Source organism: Penaeus monodon, chromosome 12 (assembly GCF_015228065.2).
Source record: "Penaeus monodon isolate SGIC_2016 chromosome 12, NSTDA_Pmon_1, whole genome shotgun sequence".
NCBI classification, from domain to species: Eukaryota; Metazoa; Arthropoda; class Malacostraca; order Decapoda; family Penaeidae; genus Penaeus; species Penaeus monodon.
In genome coordinates, this window is record NC_051397.1 from 18166191 (window position 1) to 18186190 (window position 20000).

The 20000-nt window shown below is 34.0% G+C and overlaps 1 protein-coding gene across 1 annotated transcript in view; it reads left to right on the top strand.

Moving 5' to 3' along the window:
• The window catches only part of LOC119579647 (HEAT repeat-containing protein 5B-like), a gene marked incomplete at its 3' end in the record, with an annotated part of 32131 nt that overhangs the window by 11292 nt on the left and 839 nt on the right, over positions 1 to 20000 (top strand). The window contains 30 exon segments of the mRNA XM_037927558.1: positions 2856 to 3014; positions 4887 to 5098; positions 5252 to 5510; positions 5911 to 6088; positions 7095 to 7258; positions 7597 to 7846; positions 8059 to 8065; positions 9391 to 9587; positions 10029 to 10147; positions 10269 to 10402; positions 10740 to 10849; positions 11141 to 11304; positions 11553 to 11735; positions 11845 to 12012; positions 12139 to 12420; positions 13109 to 13298; positions 14203 to 14372; positions 14522 to 14657; positions 14917 to 15096; positions 15280 to 15510; positions 15689 to 15870; positions 16149 to 16242; positions 16537 to 16685; positions 16801 to 16996; positions 17123 to 17389; positions 18018 to 18180; positions 18291 to 18412; positions 18860 to 18972; positions 19312 to 19486; positions 19828 to 20000. The exon segment at positions 19828 to 20000 is cut by the window's right edge and continues 64 nt beyond it. Of these exon segments, the coding sequence (XP_037783486.1) occupies positions 2886 to 3014; positions 4887 to 5098; positions 5252 to 5510; positions 5911 to 6088; positions 7095 to 7258; positions 7597 to 7846; positions 8059 to 8065; positions 9391 to 9587; positions 10029 to 10147; positions 10269 to 10402; positions 10740 to 10849; positions 11141 to 11304; positions 11553 to 11735; positions 11845 to 12012; positions 12139 to 12420; positions 13109 to 13298; positions 14203 to 14372; positions 14522 to 14657; positions 14917 to 15096; positions 15280 to 15510; positions 15689 to 15870; positions 16149 to 16242; positions 16537 to 16685; positions 16801 to 16996; positions 17123 to 17389; positions 18018 to 18180; positions 18291 to 18412; positions 18860 to 18972; positions 19312 to 19486; positions 19828 to 20000 (5097 nt within the window).

Below are 20000 nucleotides of genomic sequence, written 5' to 3' on the forward strand. Positions count from 1 at the left end.
TCCTTCTGGGGGAAGGGGAAGGGGCTCGTTGGGATATTAGCAACTACTGTGGCATACAATTCTTCTGAAGGATCTGCAACCACCTATTAAGGCATCAGAGACCAGAGCAGTCTGGATTTACTCCTGGCAAGTCCACAATAGACAGTATACTAGTGCTTTGAGTAATTGTGGAATGCCGTCATGCATTTGGTCGTGGGTTGCTTGCAACCTACATCGACCTCAAGAAGGTGTTTGACTCGGTGCATTGAGAATCGCTATGGGAGATCCTGAGACTCAGGGGAATTCCAACACAGATTAATGGGCAGAATTACTAGCCAAAGTCAGTGTGGAGCAACACTAGGCAATATCAAGGTCTCAGACCTTGACTTAGCCGATGACGTTGCTATCCTATCTGAGTCCTTGGAGTCACTGGAGGCAGCTCTTGATGTATTTAGCAATGAGGCGAAGCCCTTAGGCCTAGAGGTCTCCTGGACCAAGACCAAGATTCAGGACTTTGGGGGGCTGTTAGGGGAACCTGTTCAGTCGAGAGCGTTGAAGTTTCAGAGAGTTTTACATACCTTGGTAATGTTGTCCATATCTCTGGGCTGTCAGATCAGACGGATTGGTCTGACAACAGGAGCCATGAACTCAATCAACAAGAACATTTGGAGATTTCTGCAGAAGGACCAAGCTGCGTGTCTCCAAGGCCTTTATACTGCCAGTTTTGCTCTGTGGAAATGAAACCTGGATTCTTGAAGTCTCGTCTTGATGCCTTTTGTAACAAGTCCCTTCGCCGGATCATGGGGTACCGTTTGGCAGGACCACGTGTCCAACTGGCGGTTACACCATGAGACTGGCATGGGACCTGTTACTTGCTTAATCTGGGATCGCCATTTCAGGCTATATGGGCACCTAGCTTGTTTCCCTGTGGACTACCCTGCACATCAGGTTGTCTCTCTGTGAGACAACCCTGAGTGGAGGAGGCCTGTGGGACGACCCAGGAGATCATGGCTAGGGCAGCTCGACGAGACCCATCGCGAGGAATTAGAATTAGAGATGGACCGTGGGCCTGCCTGGAGACTCGCCTCGAGGGATCAATGTGGCTGGAAGCGAAGGGTGGATGCGGCCATGCACCCCCGTCGGTGTTAGCCCCTTGATGATGATATATATATAATAATATATATAATATAATATATATATATATATATATATATATATATATATAATATATATATATATAATATATATATATATATATATACTATATGATATATTATATATATGTATATATATATATATATATTTATATATATATATATATATATATATATATATATATATTATATATACACACATTATATCCCATGAAGAAGTTCTGTTTTGTTGTTTCAATATTTTGCAAAAAAAGCAAATATGATAACCTGTCACAAGTGGTGAGGGGAGTTTTTGCTTTGGGGGAGGGGGATTTGGATTACCTGGTATAGGTGGTGAAGTGAGTCTTTGCCTTGGGGGAGGGGATTCAAAAATCAAAAGCTTAAGACATATTTAGAAATAGCAAACATGACATTCTGCACAAAAAACTTGTTCAATAAGTTCCAAAATAAAACTTTATTGACTGTCCTTTACAGTTGTAAGTTCCCTTCACAACATTTAATAGAGATTTTTTTCAAAATGTAATCTGGAGTCCTTTACAGATGTAGACTGCAAAACTCACTTCCGCGGTTTTTAGTTTATAGAAACTACAAACTATTATTCTAAAAAAGCAAATATGTCGAACTTGTATTAAAAAATGTCCAAAAAAATTCGACCTGCTGTCGTTTACAGATGCAAACTGCTTTGCAATAGTTGTTAGGTCAAGTGAGTCTGTTCTTTCTTTGTGGGCATGTAGAAGTATTACGTTGTTCAATCTTTGCTGTGTCATGGTTGAACGCAAGTAATTTTTCACACGTTGGAGCATAGAAAATGACCGTTCAGCTGTTGCGGTTGATATTGGTACTGTTAAAAACAATTTTATCAGTTTCTGGACCTCAGTAAACATTGCAACAGTGTTTTGTTGTGGTGGGGAGGGGAGGGGGCGATTTGCTTAAAAAATAGATTCCATGTCCAATCTGCTATTTAGGCATTCTTGAGCCCAGGAATGTCTGTCCTTTACTATACTATACTCCACTATACCTATACAATACTTTTAATAAATCAAGTTCATGGAAACCAACATGTCTACTGTAAAATGAGATATAGTATAATTATAGCATATTTTTATTAGTCAGTGTGAACATGTAAAACCAAATGTAAAGCACATTTTTTTCAGCAATTTCTGGGGGGGGCGGAGATATACTCTCGCTCCACCAGTTTTCATCCCCCCCCCCCCCCAGTTCCACTGCCTATGTATATATGTATATATATACATAATATATATATATATATATATATGTATATATATATATATAATATATATATATAATATATATATATATATATATATAATATATATATATATATATATAATATATATAATATATATATATATATATATATATATATATATATATATATATATATATATTATATATATACATTATATCCCATGAAGAAGTTGCTTTGTTGTATACGTCTTTCCTTTGTGTTTATTGATTATGAATTCCTTCAAGTGTTTTCACATTCACAAAATGAATTTTATTTTATTCATTTGTCTTCACACTGCAATACTGGAATGCAAATACAAACTACCATACATAAAGATGGTCCATGTCTTTCCAGATGCAGAAACTTTTTTTTTTTTTAAGTGTAGAAAGTGTGCTTATTACTAGTATTGAAGTCTTAGCAGATGATCAATATATTTTCATGAATTTTCTGACCTCTACTTTTATTTCTTTTAGTTTGATGAGGAATTCTGGCAAAGAACTACCATGATGGAACTGAGCCACAGCCTGACGCTCAATGAGGAGGCACTCAAGCAGCTACCCCCTGCCAAGCGACCTATCTTCATATTTGAATGGCTCCGGTTCTTAGATAAGGTGCTAGAAGCAGCACACAAGGTCAGTTCCTTATCATTTGGTTTTGGTGTTATGTGTTCTTATGCCAACAAGGAATCCAGATGTCCTGGTGTATCTAACCTTCTATGTCCAGACACTTGAAATGGGATTTCTGTGTTTCATTCTGTACTTATGATTTCATAGCAAAATTTTATTTTAACATTATTATTTATAATGACATATTGCGAAAAGCAGTTTTAAATGTAGGTATGAAAAATTCCCCAAAATGTTATAAAGACAATGGAAAAACACGATAGCTGTTCTCAGCTCCGTTGATTCTCTGTTCTCCATTGATTCTCAGGAAAGAACAAACTGGCAATCCAACCTAAATTCTGGAGTGCACTCTTCACCAAGTCTCTTTTGAGAAAAGATAATAAGGAATTTAAGGAAGCAAATTTCAATGAGAAGTAAGAAATTATTGTTTATAAATTTTATAGATACAGAGCATATTTAGACATAGTCATTTGTCATACCCAATGCCACCGGGTATGACATGCCATGCCCACTGTGAGTTTACTTTATTAATTGTTTTTACGCATAGATGGCTACACTTGTACTAAGTCACGAATGAGCCAATTACGAGTACTGCCTGTCTCACCTGTTCACCCTTTTCCTTCATCTTTGAAAATATTTTACATTGTCTTATATGTGCAGACACATTTCAAAAAAAAAAAAAAAAAAAAAAGAAAAAACTTGGCACATTGGAGTACGGCATAGTCTGGAATAAGTTGCCAATTTTTTCATTCCTGAGACTGGACACACTAGTTACCGTGTAGTTTTCTGGATACAAAAAGTTAATTGTGTGATCATATGTGCTTTATAAATGATTGTTATCTACGGATAGATTAGATCATATACGTATGAATTATTGTAGCATTTGTTAAGCACTACACATTAGCATCAAACTTGGCCTCAATGGAAAGAGAGCATAAAGTATGTAGGGAAACTATGGGATGAAAGGGAAAAAAGGAAAAAAACTCAATAATTCATAGAAAAAAGACAGTATGTTATTAACATGCTGAAAAAAAAAGTGATGTGCTTATCTTAAGTTTGAGATTTACTTCAGGTTAAAGATTCAGCATGGCCCTCCAGCAGTGGACAACCAAATACGATGGTAAGAGCTAGCGTAAACCGTCCACTATAATCTACTAATAATCCTCTGGACTCTGATGGTGATGGGTTGAAGTTTTGCATTTTTGAATATATATCAGTATTTTTTGTTGTCCTTTCTTCTGGAGGGTCAGAGGGACAGAAGCCATGGGTGTCGCTCAGCCCAAGGCAATTAACAGAGCTATAGTGATAGATCTCTGCATAATAAATACTGGATATCATCCTTATGGCACTTTTTCTTTTCCTTTCCTTCATTTTACCCAATAAGTTCCTTATTTCCTTTTTCATGTTTTCCCAAGCTAAAAGGGTTAAGGTTGTTGCTAATGGCTGACAAGTGACACATAAAAGTTTCATGAATATTTTATATGTGAACTGAGCTATCCCTAGATGCCATCATCCTTTTTAGAGGTATATTCCCCGGATGGACTATGTGGTGGCAGTTATCCGAAAGGGGAAAAAAAATGCTTATACTCGTTATTGATTTACTGTATGTGTATATATATATATTTTTTTTTTCATTCTTTCTTTTCCTTTTTTTTCTTTCTTTCTTTCTCCATCCATCTTCCTTAATATCATGAATAAACTATCTTTTGTTGAATCCAAATTATATCCTAAAACATTTTCATGGTTTCTTACTACAGGTATTTTGACATTAAGGTTAAGTGACCTATAGGTACTCTGTGGTCTAAATATTTCATATCATCCATAATTACTGTACAGTAGTCATATATATGATTATACAGTTTTGTTTTAATTCATTTTCAGTCTGATATTAAAGGATGCCAAAAACAGTTAGTTGCTCAGCTGGTTGGGCAGATGAATGAATCTCCAGGGCCACCTACTCGTAAACTGGTAGCACGATGCCTTGCCACTTTGTTTAGTGTGGGAGACACCTTTTTGTTGTTTGACACCATCAACAAGTGTAATGATGTTCTCAAGAATAAGGATGATTCACCAAGCTACCTTCCAACTAGATTGTAAGTAGTTAAGAGTTGGCAGTATCATTAATGTTATGTTTATTACAGAAATGTATATTCTATTTGATATTTGGAAGTAACACAAATGTGTCATAATTATGTAATATTTTTTTTGCCTTCAGATAAACAAGTAAACATATTTTATATTAACAGAGCTGCTGTAACCTGCATAGGGGCAATGTATGAAAAACTAGGACGAATGATGGGGCGTTCTTATGAAGAAACTGTCCAGATACTCCTTAAGGCTTTACGCAATGCAGAGTCACAGTTGCGGATAGAGATAATGATGACTTTAGAGAAAATCACAGCTGGCATGGGAACAGCTGCAGGAAATGTACACAAGGATATATATAAGGCAGCCAAGATGGGCCTCACAGATCGTGCCCTTCCTGTGAGATGTGCTTCAGCTTTGGTATGTTGTTTTTCCCATTCAAGTTATTATAGGTAATTTTTGGGCTTAATACTATATGTATATATATATAGTGATGTGTTATTTATTTTTTAGAGAAGTGCTGTGTGAAAAATTATTAGATTTAACTTCTATAGTGCAAATATTTTTATAGTGAAGATCTTGAGATTATATATTAATGTTTATAATTGTTATTATTATTATTATTATTGTTGTTGTTGTTATTATTATTGTTGTTGTTATTATTATTATTATTATTATTATTATTATTATTATTATTACCATTTTTACTTATTTATTCTTTTATTGTGTGTTCATTTCATTTTTTATTGTCAATGTGTCACCCTTTTAACGTCTTTCTCGTTGTCATTCACATTAATAATTGGTTTTCTTTATTCAACAGTGTTTGATGGAGATGACCAAACATGCACCCTTCTTATATACAACTGAGATAGAAAACTTGTCACAGCTTTGCTACAGAGCATTTGACAATAGTAGTTATGATGTCCGATGCACTGTTGCCAAACTACTAGGAACTGTACTAGCAACAACACAGAATCCACCAAAGGAATTTGTGAAAGGTATATGAGTAAATGTGAATTTGCTCTCATTTAATTTGTTTATTTTAGCCTTTTTTTCATTATTTCATTATGAGAATATACTCTTAGCCAGACCTGCCAGCATACCCCAGATCTCTAAACTATTGTTTTAAACTGAGGTTGTCTCCAGACTTTTGCCTTATTTTTTTTGTCATGGCATCAGCAACAAAATTAAAGCTAAATATCCTATTTCACAAAAGTGGTGTTAATACACAGCCTGTTTGTATGACCTACTGTCACTTCCATTGATTATAATTAGGTATAAGGATATCTATGACCTTGCAGTTTTTTTATGAATTTTTAAAAACTTTCTGTATGAGAAATAGTGTTTAAAGTGATGAATATGGTGTCTGTATTGGAACAATCTAATGAATATAATTGAAATGGAATCTTTTTAAAAGATTTGTTCTGTGTATTTTTAACCCTTTGCCGACGGGGAAAATGAATAAAAAATGGGGAATATGCTGTGCTCATTTTTCATATTTTTGTGAAATGTCTCTGCACATCGATGGCTCTGCTAGTGCTTAGCCACAAAGGAGTCAATTAGTAGATCTTGTGACCTTACCTGATTTCATCTTTCCTTGTATTGGCAGGAAAAACGAATTGTTTACTAGTGCTATGAACTTCGATGTTGTTATTTTGATTGTAAACATTAGAATTAATATAATCTTATAAACATTAGTAACAGCAAAATAAGATAGCGTTAAATATTTTTGTAAATCAACGAAAAGGATGAACGGGCGAGACAGGCAGTACTCGTAACTGGCTCACTGGTGACTTAGTACAAGTGTAGCCATCTATGTGTAAAAACAATTAAACAAGTAAACTCACAGTGGGCATGGCATGTACGTACATACCATGCCCGTCGGCAAAGGGTTAATAACTTTAAAGAAATATTTTTTTTTTTTTTTTTTTTTTTTTTTCTAAATTTTCAGGAATTTCAGCTGTCAGCAACATTTTCCCTATTATTACATCAATTTGTTTTCAGGAACTAGCAAAGGAGGTCCATTGAAATTACTGTCCCTGGAAGAGGCCTTGACAGTCCTTTTAACAGGCTTTCTGCGAGGAGGCAACAGCTTCTTGAAGGGCACTGGAGAGATGATAAAAGGGTCCTCGTCAGTGTCAAGGGAAGTTCGAGTAGGGATTACTCAGGTGAGGATTTTAAAAACTTCAGCCTCTGCCACAAGGAGTGATTAGTATGGCAGATTGGAATTTTTTTTTTCTGTACTCTTTTTTTTTCTAAAGGGCTCAAGATGATAGTTTAATTAATTAATGATTCTTTAAATTTGATATTTTTTAACTTAAAACACATTAGAAGAAAATACATATGAATATGCAATGCCATAAAATGTTAATTATCCTTCCGCTGTATAATTTTTTGAGTACTGGATATTTTGCTCTTTATTGTATTACAATTATAGTGTAATTAACACAATTCATATCCCATTTTGATTACATTACTTATTAAGATTTTTCAAAAATAATTCCAGGCATATGTTGTGCTGGTACAAGAGTTGGGTGCGCTTTGGTTGGAGCGCAACATCTCCACACTTCTTGCTCATCTAACTGAACTGGTAGCCAGTCCAAAGGCTACTACCTCCCATGTTGATGCTGTATATTCCCGCAAATGTGTCAACTTTATTCTTAGGGCTACATTAGGTCGCATGATTGGTGAGAAGGCACAGATTGCAGCTTGCAAGGAGATCACACAGCTTATTATTAAGCATATGAATACTGTTGGTAAGGAATCTCCATATTTTAACTAACATGAAGAAGGAAAGGGAGGTAAGGGAGAAGGAATGCCTCATTTATCTTTGACTTATTGTGGATCTTGAAGAAGCCGAGTAGAAAAAGAGTAACCTTGTTTATGTATATTTTTTATATGAATATCAAAAGCTAAAACTTTTGGAATTAGAAATGACCTAAAGACTTTGTTCTCTTGTGTTGCCCAGAGAAAGGGTAGCCCCCCCCGGGGGGGGAAAAAAAAAGAAGGGGACCCACAAATTTTTGTTGTCTCTTAAAAATTTTTTTAAGGGCTAGCCAGTTAGGAAAATTTTTTACCATTTTTTTTCAAAAGTTTTTTCTTTAAAAAGTTTTTTTAATGTAATTTTCTTTTTATTATTATTTTGTAAATTCCCCCAAAAATATTTTTAAAATTTTAAAATATTTTTAAAAGAAAGTTTTGTATAAAAAGGTGTAACCCTTTTTTTTTCAACTATTATCTTTGTTTTTTTCCCCAAAGATTAATATTTTTGGTTCTAGGTTTTTGATTTATTGGTTAAAACCTTTGGGATGCCCCTAGCCCCCCCGAAAATTGGTTTTTTTAAAATTTTTTCTTTTTTAACCTTTTTGGAGTTTTTTTGAGTTTTACAATATTAATAAATTTTTTTTTATATTATTTTATTTTATTAAATAATATTTTTTTAAAAATTTGGATATAAATTTAAAACAATTCTTTTTTATAATCTATATTTATATTAATTTCTTTAAATTTTATTAATATTATTTTTATTTTTTAAATATTTTATTTTATTTTATATATATATTTTTAATTAATATATATATATATATATATATATTATTTGGGGTGTATATAAATATATTATGGAATTATTTTATTTTATATATATATATATTTTAAAATTTATATTATTATATTTTATATATATTATATATATTTTTATATATTTAAATATAATTTAAAAACCAAAATTATTATATTTTTTATTATATTTTATTATATATTTTTTAAATATATAATAATTTTATATATAATATATTATAATTATATATATATATATATATATTAATATTATATTTTATATATATATATTTATTTTAATTTTTTTTTTTTTGTGTTTTTGGGGTTATTATTGTTATAATTTTTTAATATTATATTATGTAATTTATTTTTATATTATATATATTTTTTGATATATATTTTTTTATATAAAAAATTTTTTTCAAAATTATTTTTTTTTAATTTTATATATTATGTGTGTTAATTATGTTATTATTGTATATTTTATGAAATTTTTTTTAAAAAAAATTTATTAATATTTTTTATATGTATTTTTTATATATATATATTATATATATATTTATATTATATTAAAATATTTCTATATAAAATATATATATAAAATTTATAATATATATTATATATATATATTATATTATATATAATAATTAATATATATTTTTAAAATTTATATATTATATATATATATATATTTTTTTTTTTTTTTTTTTTTTTTTTTTTTTTTAATTGCATAATAACAAAGGTATTCTTCTACCAGTTGTGTGGTCTCTGCACTTGTTGGCTGTGTGCAGAAGACACCCCTTGGCATTCCTCACATGCGTGGCAAAGTGCTTTTCAATATTGCCGAGGAGTTGTTAAGATCAGCAAGTCAGAACTCTCGATTATCATTACAGCGTACACAAGCAGGATGGCTCATCATTGGTTCTATAATGACTCTAGGTATGGAATCTCCCCTGTAGGACTTGTAAACTGTCACCCATTTTTTTTTTCTTTTTTCTTTTTTTTTTTTTTATTGTTTTTGTTATAGTGCAGTATTTGTCTAACCTCAGCCTGACATGAGTAAGCATGAATCAGATTCATAGAAATAGAATTAACATTGTCTGATATGATTTGATTCCACTTGACCTGCCATACTAAAAGCTTGCCTTCTGCTTTTCCATACCTGTCCCCTTTCCTAACAATCAGGACATAGTCTATCAGCCTTTTCTGAACACTGAGGGTCAGTGAGTTTTTAGTGATGCAAGACTTAACATTTATGGGTGACTAGTAATGTAACAGTATAATTTTTATTTATCAATATTGAGAAGGATTTGGAGATTAATTTACTTAGTAATTAAAGTTAATTGTTACACACTGGATAACTCTTTTCTTTTTTTATAGGCATAGGTGTTGTAAGGGGTTTGCTACCACGAATGTTGCTGTTGTGGAAGAACTCCTTCCCAAGGTCTAGTAAAGAAATTGAAAGTGAAAAGGCAAGAGGAGATGCCTTTACTTGGCAGGTACGAGAAGTTGGAAAATTGTAGCATTGATAATTGTTTTGTTTTTTCTTGTTCTATAGTATTAAGAATTTTTTTTATTATAAAAATGATTTAAAAATTAATGATTTGATGTGGCTTATAGGTGACACTTGAAGGCCGAGCAGGAGCCCTAGCATCCATGCACAGCTTCTTGCTTCACTGCTCAGATCTTGCAGCTGAAGACACTGTGCGCAGACTTCTCCTTCCCATTGAAGCTGCTCTTCTCATGCTGTCGAGGTATTCACCACATATGCTAAAATGACATTTGAAGAAGAATATTTTGAAAGTGATGAATGTTTTTAACCCTTAACTGCCGGGTGGCATGTACGTACATGCCATGCCATGCGTGGACTATATTCCGGGTGGCATGTGTATGCATACCATGGTACGCCAATCCTGTTTTCTGGGGGCATGTAAGGTCATGCCATGCACACTAGGGTGATGACATGGCCCCCAGCAGTGGGGCTCAGGGCACAACCCAGGAAATCACATGTCGGCATTGGGTTAATGTGATAGTGACATTGTTGATTTTGATGATTTTAAGCATGTCTCTGTTATATCTCTGTTATTGCAGTATAACACATATTGTCAAACAGTATGGCCAGCACCTCAAGGCATCTACAGCCATGGTGCGTTTGCGACTCTATGAAGTATTGGCACTCCTTCCTCCGCAGTCATTTGAAAGTGAGTACAAATACAATATGATTCATGTTATGACATCATTTGAAGGGCTGTTAGCTGCTTATTAAGTGTAATGAAGTTTTTTTATTTGCTAACATAAAGGAATGATAATTTTTGTCTTTATATTTTTTATAAATTAAAGAATATTATTGCCATGAATATATGATACATATATAATGTAAGAGTAAAAGCTGTTAATTTTATAGAAAGAATACTTTGTAGAATATGAAGTTATCATTTTTGTCTCTGTGTTTGTATTTGTAGAATATATTTCATATACTGATGTATTACCAGGTCACTATACAAGTATCTTGAAACTCCTGGTGAGTGAGTTTACACTGGCAGAAAGTGGTGCCAACACCACAACTTCCCTTCTCCGTACCATGTGTCATGCGGATGACTCAATCATCCTGGGAACTTGGCTGCACCATACTCACCATAAGGCCATAGAGGATCAGGTAGGAATAATTATTCCTTGTGTTTATTTTTATGCAACTTTCATATATCTGGATATTATGATATGTTGAAAGTTGATACATGTTCTTTTATAGTTTTGAGGTAATTAAAACAGGTATATTATATTGTATATTTTACTTTTTTTTATAGATTTGCATTATGTGAGACATAACATTGATTTAACTTATATTTTGGAATTACTTTAAGAAAGAGATATATTTACATTAAACAATTTCTTTTTGGCTTTTAGCTTCAAGCAAACAGTGCCAGTGGATCAGGAGCTCTTGAACACGATTCCACCTTTTTGTATAGGCCGCTACCAGAGGGCGAGTCAGTTGCTGGTCCACTGCCTCTTGGAGTTGCAGTGATTGATGCATCAGTTATACTTTTTGGACAAATGTTTCCATTAGTTGCCAATAAGCATCGCTTGAAGGTAAGATTTTTTGATTATGAGATAAATCTTTTTGGTTTTCATAATATCCCCTTGCTTATGGGCTTTTGATTGTTCATTAATTTATGATATTGTGTGATTTATGTTCCAGATGCTGAATCTGTTTGGAGATATGATTCGTGCAGCAAAGAGTCAGCGCCAAGAAGCTGTCCAGATGAATATATTTACAGCTGTCTTAAGTGCACTAAAAGGATTGAGTGACAACAAGGCATCATTTGGTCAAGATGATGTGAAGAAAGCAGCAACTTCTCTTTTGTTGGTGAGATAGAGAAGAGAAATAAGAAAAAGGATATCAGTTGACTAGTTTTAGAGTTTGACTCAAAGAAAAACTTAGGTTTTTAATAATAAAAGGGAGTCATGTCAATCCTGCTTTATTGTATTTCAGGGAGGTTTAACACACCCCAACTCAACACTGAGATGTGCATCTGGTGAAGCCATTGGGCGCATGGCCCAGGTTGTTGGAGATCCCAGATTTGTGGCTGAAATGGCACAGAACAGTTTTGATAAACTGAAGAGTGCCCGTGATGCTGTCAGTCGAACTGGCCACTCACTAGCACTTGGTTGTTTACACCGATATGTAGGTGGTATGGGATCAGGCCAGCATCTCAGCACCTCCATAAGCATCCTGTTGGCACTTGCAAAGGACACTACATCTCCTGTTGTGCAGGTAAATGTGTAAGGTGTCATCTTCCTTTTGAGTTGTAGAAGTAGTGAGCTTTGATTATAAAGTTGTGAAATATATTGTAGTTTCATTCATTATTAAATGAAAATTGGTTTGTGTTATTATTATTATTATTATTATTATTATTATTATTATTATTGTTATTTTTATTATTGTTATTATTATTATTATTATTATTATTATTATTATTATTTTATTTATTCTCATCCTCTTATCGTTGTTATAATTATTATTATAATAATAATAATGACAGTACTACTACTACTACTACTACTGTTATGATGATGATGATGACAATGGTTATTATCATCATTATCATTATTACTATTATTATTATTATTATTATTATTATTATTATTATTATCATCATTATTATTATTAATATTACTATTATTATTATATTTTTTATTGTTATTGTTATTATTATTATTATTATTATTGATATGATATATTATTATTATTATTATTATTATTATTATTATATTTTTAATATCATCATTAATATCGTCATTAATATCGTCATTAATATCGTCATTAATATCATCATCAATCATCATCATCATCATCATCATCTTCATTTTTTTTTTTATATATTATTATTGTTAATATGTTCTTTATTATTACATTATTTATTTAGTGATGTCATTTTAAATACATTATTTATATTTTACAGGTGTGGGCACTACATGCACTATCCATGATAGCAGATTCTGGAGGTCCAATGTTCCGTTCTTATGTTGAGCCCTCTCTTGCCCTGCTCCTAGAACTCTTGCTCACTGTCCCACTACACACTGCAGAAGTTCATCAGTGTATTGGAAAATGTCTGCAGGCTCTTATTACAACCGTTGGCCCTGAGCTTCAAGGTGGATTATTATTGTTATTATTATTATTAGTAGTAGTAGTAGTAGTTTTTCTTTTCTCTCTCTCTCTCTCTCTCTTTTGTAATGTGATTTCTGTTTCAAAGATTAGTTTCTCCAGGTTATTTCTTATGTGTTGTTTGCTGATATTAGATTGATATTGAAATTATTGACGTTATAGTATTATTAGATTATATGATATTTGTGAATTAACCCTTTCCCGATGGGTAGTATTCATAGTGGCCCAGACCTCGCTGCTGGGGGCTTATATTGTCGCCCTAGCATGCGCGACCACTCATGCCAAATACCAGCATCCCATGCCGTTTCTTCGTAATACTACGAAGATATGTTGTATTTTCAGTTTTCATTATTTTCTAAAGTCTCTACTTGCCAAACTTCCTGATAAATTGAGAGTGAAGGATATTTTTGTTGTTATATAGACTCCATAGTTGATCATTATTCAGTGTATAGTCTGAATAAAATAAGCAGTGTGTGGCATCATGGAGTTGAAATCGTCGGTTTGTTGTATTATTATTATTTTTTTTTATTTATTTATTTTTTTTTTTTTTTATTTTTATTATTATTTTTTTCATAGTAAAAATGAGAAAGTGTTAAAAATGACTTAATCACACCTTCATTGGCAGAAAAATAATATTTTGCCTTGATTGTACAAAAAAAAAAATCTTGTATGTCCATACATACACCATGGCATGTATGTACATGCCCATGGCAGATAGTCCCGCCATACCATGGCATGTGCGTACATGCCAACCGTCAGCAAAGGGTTAACAAGCATAATGAAGAGATTCTAATTTTGGCAATTTACAGCTGTTACAAAGAGTAGGGAAGAACAAATATTATTGTGTACAAATGGTATTTTATTGACAATGGCCTTGTCAAACTGAAACAGGTACAAGCAGCAGTGTGGTGATGGTGCGATGGTCTCTCCTGTGTGGATGTGAGCTGGTGCAAGAACACCCAGACCCTCTAGTACAAGCAGAAGCCATTGCTTGCCTTCAACAAATGCACATGTTTGCCCCAAGACATGTCAATCTGTCTTCCCTTGTTCCTATGCTTGTGGTGAGTTGAAGGGCTTTTACTGTGCAAATGATGAATTAATTAGTTGGTTGCATTTATTATATTTGATTTATATGCTGAAGTAAAAGTTCAAATTCCAATTACAATTTTTACTGATCTTTCTCTTTTTTAAAATATCAAATGTAAAACAGAGAAAGTTGAGCTGCAACCATCTCCTACTGCGCCGGTCAGCAGTGTCTTGCCTGAGGCAGCTGTCACAGAGAGAAGCTTGGGAAGTATGTGAGCATGCACTGAGTCTGGCACAAGGAAATGAAGATTCTGATCAAGGTACAGAAAAACATTTGCAAGATGCATGGAAATAAGATTTAGGAAATAGTTATTGCTAGATTTTTTTCAGCATTAATGAAATTTAAACAAGAAACATATATATATATATATTTTTTTTTTAATAGAAAATGCACAAAATTAGTTATTGTGAGCATTGTTAGCAAGTAAGTAGAGTAGCAGAAATATTTTAAAATCTAATACATTTCTGGAAGGTCAGTATATAATAAACCCAGTTAAATAACTATTGATCTTCTCCAAGGACTGATGATGACAGAAACTGGCCTCCCTGGTGTCTTATTTGGGCTCCTGGACACTGAAACAGACTGTGTACTTGTAAGAAATGTGCATCACACTTTGACATCAACATTGCAAGCTCTAGCAACCTCTCACCTCAACCTGTGGTTAACACTATGTAGGGAAGTCCTCACCAGTGCATCAGGTTAGTACTGCTGAGGAGAATCATGAAATTGATTTGTTGGTTTATATGCATGTGCAAGGATATTTTGTGTTTCAGTTTTCTCACTTGTCTTAAAAAAGAATTTTGCTGGTCTTAGTCATATTATAGATAAATAACTCATTTTTCTGTTTAAGAATCACATACATAATTGCATTTCATCCTCAGAAAGTGGATCAGGTGAAGACACAGGAGAAGCAGGTGATGGTGGAGATGATGATGACATGGTACAGATCCACACTGGGGGAGAGCCAGACCCCCATCCGAGCATCCCCCCACGGTGGACCACAAGGGTGTTTGCTGCTCAGTGCATTGCCAAGATCATACAGGAGTGTGAGAATAATCGTGCCCACTTTGATTTAGCTCTTGCCAGGGAGATGCAGACCACCAAGATGAAGGGTGTGTGTTCTCTTCTTTGTGGTTTTCCTCCTTTTTCATTATTTAGCAAATGAGTATTTACTTAACTGAAGTGAAAAAAGTACTTAAATTTGGAGAAACAGCCTTGTGAAAGCACACATTTGAATTAGGCGATAAAAAATATCCTGAAACTCACAGCTAATTTCTTTTTATTCTTCAGGAGATTACTTGGTATTGCACTTGAGTGAATTAGTACGCATGGGCTTCATGGGCGCAACGAGTGATAGCGATGACTTGCGGTTAGAGGGCCTGCACATCTTACACCTTGTTATTAATAAATTTGCTCACATTCCGGAACCTGAATTTCCAGGCCATGTAATACTTGAACAGTATCAAGCTCAGGTGAGTCATATTTTGTCTCCTTTGCTAGTGGAGATAGAGTAAATACATAAGGTATATCTAATTGATATGTTAGGGGATCATCTTTGTGCACACATTATTGAGTTTGTGTTATTCATCATTATTTTCAATTTTATCTATTAAAGAGAGAGAACATTAGTAAAAAGTTCCATATTGGAAGATTCCAGGTATGGAAATAGTAAGTCATATTCAATTTTATTGATAGATAAATGTTTCAAGTGTTTTTATTTAGTTTGATTACTATTTCCTGTTGATCCTAGGTGGGGGCAGCTCTACGTCCTGCTTTTGCCCCTGAGACTGCTTCTCATGTAACAGCTCGAGCTTGTGAGGTGTGCAGTGCCTGGATATGCTCTGGTAAGGTCAAAATTTAGTGAAATTGTTTTTAGAGAGATGAGTGTGTCATTATTGGATTTATAAACTCTTGACAACTCCCTGAAGATGATAATCTAAAGGATTGTCTATTAAACCTTGAACTATTAAATTTATTTGTTCTCATTTGTACCTCTTCTCATTTTAATTCTTATGAAATATCATATTGTTGATAATTTTTTTTTTTTTTTTTTTTTTTTTTTTTTTTTTTTTTTTTGTGATTTTTTTAATTGGTTTGTATTTTCAAAAGTTAAAAAAGATAGATGATTTGTTTCCCAGGTGTGGCCAGAGATTTGAATGACCTGCGTCGTGTCCATCAGCTTCTAGTGTCTTCCTTGGCCAAGTTGAATAAGGGTAATACCAAGGGGCTGTACAATGAAAGTGCTGCCACATTGGAGAAGCTAGCTATACTCAAAGCCTGGGCGGAGGTGAGTTGTAAGCTGCTTGGGTTATATCACCATTATTAGATATTCATCAGTAAGTCCACTAAGCTCATCAGTAAGGTGATTAGGAAAGCGTAATGTGTATGTTATCTACACACAGGTGTATGCTGTGGCTTTGAAAGGTGCAGATTGTGGGGAGCAAAGTGAAAATGGTGAGGATGAAAGACCAGAAGCTGAGACTGTTACACAGTCATCTGAAGAAAGCTTATTGAGCTTAGTGCAGCCAGAACTTGTGGCTTTGTCCAAGTCATGGCTGGCAGCACTGAAGGATCATGCACTGCTCTCTTTACCTCCAGGTATGACTCACTAAAACAAACTGCTCATCTGTAAAGTCACTAATTAGTTAACAGAATTCTTGTGAAGGTAGTGGCAAAATATTTTGTTATTATTATTTTTTATTATTTGTTTATTTATGCTTGCAGAATTTTCTAGTCAGCTGCCTCACGACGGAGGGGCATTCTACTCAAATGAAAGTGTGGATGGAGTGCGACCCTATTACAGGAGTGCCTGGCCCCCCATGCTCTATGCTGCTGCCCTTTGGCTCAGTTATGGAGGCTTTGACAAGGTTGGAGAGGAGGAAATGAATGGCACTGATGATAGTCCTACCTCTGTTAACATTACGTCACCCACCACAACACCTACAAAGACTGTAGAAGTCATTAATACTGATCGCTTTTACCTGCTTTTAGGTAAGAATCTACCAAAGCGTTTATTAAGTTATAATTAAGAAGCATAATAATATGTACATTTTATTTTGATAAATTTACTAAAACAGTTGCAATTACTTCCTCTTCCCATTGGACACTAGAAGCAACCTTGCATGCATTTTCTCTCTCTCTCTCTCTCTCTTTCTCTTTCTCTTTCTCTTTCTCTCTCTCTCTCTCTTTCTCTCTCTCACTCTCTCTCTCTCTTTCTCTCTCTCTCTCTCTCTCTCTCTCTCTTCTCTCTTCTCTCTCTCTCTATCTATCTTTTTTCTCTTTCTCTCTCTCTCTTTTTTCTCTTTTTCTCTTTCCTCTCTCTTTCTCTCTCTTTCTCTTCTCTTTCGTTCTCTTTCATTCTCTTTCTCCCTCCATCTCTCTCTCTCTCTTTCTCTCTCTCTCTTTCGTTCTCTTTCATTCTCTTTCTCCCTCCATCTCTCTCTCTCTCTCTCTCTCTCTCTCTCTCTCTCTCTCTCTCTCTCTCTTTCTCTCTCTCTCTCTCTCTCTCACACACTCTCTCACTCTCACTCACTTGTTTAATTACTACCTATCTATACATTATATACTGCATAAAATATTATGAAGATATCCGTAAAAAGATGAAATGTATTTCCTACAGGTATATGTCTAGAGTGGTTATGTAGCCCCATTCATAGTGACGACCCAGACCGCAGCATTGTATGCCTGAAGTCGCTTGAAACATTGTTGTCTTCCCCATTTCCAATAAAGCTTGTGGGCCCCAACAACAGCTTAACAACAGAAATTGCAACAGTGATGCACAGGTGAAAAAAAATGTGATTATATCAATTTATGAATATAAATTACTCACAATGAATATGTATGCCTTCTATGCAGCTGCTCTATTAAAATTATTATTTCCATGTTAATTTAGGCAAGTCTTGAGTTCAGACCACACAGAAGTACACCAGTTAGCAGTAACTGTTGTCTCCCTTGTGGTGAAAGCTGCCCAGCAGGCTCTGGATGAGGAGAAAAGGAAGAAGAAAAAACACAAAGGCAGGTTTTGTTCCCGAACCTGTGTTTGGGTGCATGCTTTTTAGTGTCTTACTTGAGATAGTTATTGGAAAAGAAGTTTTACAAATGCAGTTTTTAAAAAGATGTGCAAATGTTTGTCTTAAATATTAGATGCATTTCTTTTTTTTAAACATTTGATGGCTGACACCTAAGCAGTCTACGAAGTTATGATGATACAGAATATTTTTGATAGCTAGATATACTAGATAACAAGAGAATATATGATAGAATTTCAGCAGTTTTATTGTTAGGGCACTACTGGACATATTTAACTGTTAGTTCATGTGATGTAGCATTTCAAAGCATTTTTACCATAAAATGCCTTTAAAGGAAATAATGTTAGTTGTCCTGATTTGGTGAGATGATATTTATTGAAGACCATTCAGTCATTAAGAATGCATGAGATTTTTTATGCACTTACTATTTCAGATGAAAAACCAGCTAATCAGGAGTGTGAAGGATGTGAAGCTGACCTATTGGGAGAAGGCAAAGAATCAGGGGAGATTAACAGTGCCCAGTCCCTGGTGTTCACTGCTTTGCAAGTAATATGCCACAATCAGAATTTGTTTTAGATAAAAGTTTTGTCCACAGTACTTTACTGTGTTATTTCTCATAAAAAAGTGTGTGAATATGGGATGGATAAGTAGCATTTTGCTAAAAAGCTTTATGTGGCCTTATGTACTTTTATATATTGATTACTATTTTTATCTTTACCACAATATAAGATCCTAATCATGTTGCCATTAAAATACATCACAAAAAAGTTGTCTAGTGATTAAAAGTTATACCTAATAGGTTATGTAATAGAGAAGTAAATTGATTAGATTAATGGCATTTCTTTTTCTAAATCTTCTTATGTACTGATGACATCCTCTCGCCAGGTATGTCTGTGTACCCTTGTCCGTCATAAGCCAAGACTAGCACCACAAGTTGTGTCATCAGCGCCATCACTGCTGGCACCACCAAGGCACCATGCCAAAAGTCACCAAGTGGATGCTCTTCTCTCATCTACAGTGACTCTTCTAACAGCACTGCCAAACCTGTGCTCTCCTGCAGGTATGTTTCTGGGGTTGTATTGTGGTATTGAATGAGACAATCAAAATATCTAGTACTAATGTTAATATTAGCCCAGTTTACATATTTTCTAGTTCAGTGAAATCTTATAGTAATGTAAGATGTAGTGGTTAACTTTAATCATATACGTAATTTTTATTATTATAAAAACTGTTGGGTTTATCATTTGCAATACAGATAATTTTGTAACTTTTATTTGGGTAAGTGCATTTAATATAGAGAAGGCATTCAGTGTATTTAAAGAAAGAAAGTTTTTGTAGATATAAATATATTAATGTTTATGTTAATATGTTATATTATGTTAAGAAATTATCTTTAAACAGGAGGAGTAGCCATCTTACCCACAGTGTTGTACCTGATAACTGGGGTACTGAAAGAATGTGGGAGCAAGGCCCGCCTTAGCCACATCTCATATCCCACTCCAGTGCCCATGGTAGTAGTACTTGATGCCTTGGCCACCCTCGCTCGACACCCCTATGCTCGAGACCACAGATCA